Raw genomic sequence first — 2,757 nt, forward strand, 5'->3', positions numbered from 1 at the left:
GGGGGGTGATTTCTCGCTTTCTGTCTCTCTGTCTCTCTCTGTCTTTCTGACGAGCTCACAAGCCCTATAGCAAAAACGTCTCAAAAAAAAAAAAAAAAGACTAATTAAAAAAGACACACATGGTTCTTTGGTAAGACCAGACAGTGGGAATTTTAGAATGCCCACCTGTGGATCTCAAACTTGTTTTCATACCGAAATAAACTTATACTTTGATTCCATTTTCCCACCAACTTTAAAATAACCCCTCATAGATTAGAAGCTAGAGTGGACTGCACAGGTCTCCTTTCACACGTGGCTTCATCTGTGTGAATGTCAGGTCACAAGCCGGAACGCCCTGGTGGCGACAACCCCTCCCAAGGGCTGCGTGGGTCACTCAGCCTGACTCACCTGGGGTGAGGCGGGCGTTCTTCAGCACCAAGGACACGGGCTCTGGTTTGGGGGCAGGCACTATTTTGGGAGGCTGCTTGGGCCTCCCCCCAGTCAAGGAGACGGGCTTGGGGTGCACAAAAGTTAAATGGGGCTGGGGAGGCCCAACAGCTGGTGGTCGGGTGACAGGAGACAATGCTAGGCCACAGGGGGGCACTGATGGGGTGGGGTGGCGGGCGGTGAGCAGAAGGCCCTGGCTCTGGCTGAAGGTGGTGGCGGAGGCATCGTGGGTGAGGGTGGCAGAGGCTGTGTGGGTGATGACAGAGGGCGACTTGCTGACCCCAGTGACCTTCTGCGGCGGCAGGAAGGCAGAGGGAGCTGGGGGGGTTACGGCAGGGGCGGGAGGAGGAACTACTGGCAGGGCCGGGGGGACGGGTGCTGGGGCAGGGCTAGGGGGCAGCAAGGGCAGGGTGAAGACAGGAAGGAAGGGCTGGGAGACGCTCAGCGGCGACTCGGCAGGGCCCTGGCCTTCTGCAGGGCCCAGGGAGGCGGCCGTGGGTGTTGCTATGAGGCTGTCAGGAAGGTTCACGGTGGGGAGTGCGGTGGCCGGCAGGACGCTCTCCTGAGGAGGGAAGACACAGGCAAGGAACCAGTGCTGCCGGGAGACAGTCCACCTCCACCTGGACACCGGGCAGGCACCACGCCGCGCTCCATGGCCAGTGCTGATCAGGGGACGCGGCTCTGTGTCCCTGCGCACCCGCAGGGGTCTCGTTTCCTCCAGGACTGAGTAACAACCCAGCACTCATAGAGCCGCTGCCCACACAGTTGGACAGCGGCCGGGAGGATCTTGTTTCCAGAGTCCAGATGGGGTCTCCCTCAAGTCTCGGCCACCTTCCATCACGGAGCAGAGGCAGCCTGGATCGCAGCTGCTCAGGGTCACCAGGACAGCGTCAGGTGTCCGCTCTGGCTGGGCCACCTCTTCTAAATGGCAAAAGCTGACAAGTCAACCCATCTGTCTCCACAGAAGGAAAGCTTCCCAGCGTCAGGTGCCAGGTATCTAACTAGATGAGGGCTGGACGAGGGCGCCAGCCTGAGAGGCCCAGGGACACAGGGCTGGGCCAGGTCCAGCTCTGGAGCCCTAGCCCTGGTGACCAACTGTGACAGCTAAGTGACAAGTGAAGGCACTCTGCAGACCCCGTTCTCATCCGTGACACGGGCTTCCCCCTCTGCCTAGCCAGGTCTGCCTGACCCTGTCGGAACAGAGCTGGCTGCACGTGGGAGGAGTGGACGTCTCCCAGCCAGCTCACGCTGCGGACACGCAAGGACACGAGGGAGGAGGGCGGGCGGGCCGCAGCACCCACGCGTCAGCACCAGCTGCAGCGGTGCCCAGCTCTGCTTACTGCTGCACGGCGAGGTCCCTGCCCTCCCTCCCGTTCCCCGGCTTCCTCTACCTGAGCAGGTGGGCTGTTGGGATCGGGAGCTGGTGCTGAGGAAGGTGCAGGCAGCATGGAGCCAAAAATGGAGCGGCCTCTTTCAGAGAAGAGGTCTGAAAAACAATGGCAGGGCCCTGAGCACCGTGTGCCCCTCACTCCCTGAATCAAGAGCCCCGCAAATCAAGGACCGCCCCCACCCTGCTCAGAGGGAGGCCACAGCCAGCAGCACCCCAGCAGGAACGTCTTTATGAATCACACGTGTTGGCAACTAGCACAGGCTATGAGACACTCCAGGCCTGGCCTTTCACCTGCGTTCATGACGGCAGCAGCTCAAGGGCCCCTCTAACTGCAGGAGCCTCTGCTGGGAGGCGGCTGAGTCACTGGTGCCCTCTGCTGCTTACAAGAACTACTTACAGTCCCAGCCACCCTGGGCCACAAGCAGGCCTTCTGGGCATGCCCATGTCCTTCCACAGAACCCGACAAGCTTCCCAGACCTTGCAGTCAGTTCTGAAAAGCTTCAAGTCCCCCCCTCATGCCCATTCTAATAGCTCTCTAACAAGAAAGCACCAGTCTGTTCTGTGCGGGGAAGGGAGCGCCAGCAGCCACCCTCCCTCTGGCTCCGGTCCGGGACTCACCCTGGAAGGGTTCGAAGGTGTCCATGAAGTCCAGGTTGGGCTGCAGAGGGATCAGGCCCGGCTGGATCATGTCCGCGTTCCCCAGATGTGCTGCAGGAGTCAGAGAGGAGCCAGGCTGCCGTCTCGGCGCTGCAGGACCGTGCGCCGGCCCGGCCCCCGTTTACCATAGGGCTGCTCACCAGAAAGACAGACAGTGAGACAGAAAGTGAGACCCCCCCGCCACCCAGGGGGGATGGCCACGGACAATCCCTTCTCTTCCATTTTTCTCCTGGGATTCTGGGCACTCGGGCACATTTCGAGCTACTGGGTCCAAGCCTCCACGT

At 60.8% G+C, this 2,757-nt stretch overlaps 1 protein-coding gene across 1 annotated transcript in view; it reads right to left on the reverse strand.

Moving 5' to 3' along the window:
* MLXIP (MLX interacting protein) overlaps window positions 1-2,757 on the reverse strand; it is a gene marked incomplete at both ends in the record, with an annotated part of 57,981 nt that overhangs the window by 7,786 nt on the left and 47,438 nt on the right. The window contains 2 exon segments of the mRNA XM_027772196.1: window positions 388-988; window positions 1,818-1,912. Coding sequence (XP_027627997.1) covers window positions 388-988; window positions 1,818-1,912 — 696 coding nt within the window.

Source organism: Tupaia chinensis, unplaced genomic scaffold, assembly GCF_000334495.1.
Source record: "Tupaia chinensis unplaced genomic scaffold, TupChi_1.0 Scaffold000258_1, whole genome shotgun sequence".
NCBI lineage: Eukaryota > Metazoa > Chordata > Mammalia > Scandentia > Tupaiidae > Tupaia > Tupaia belangeri.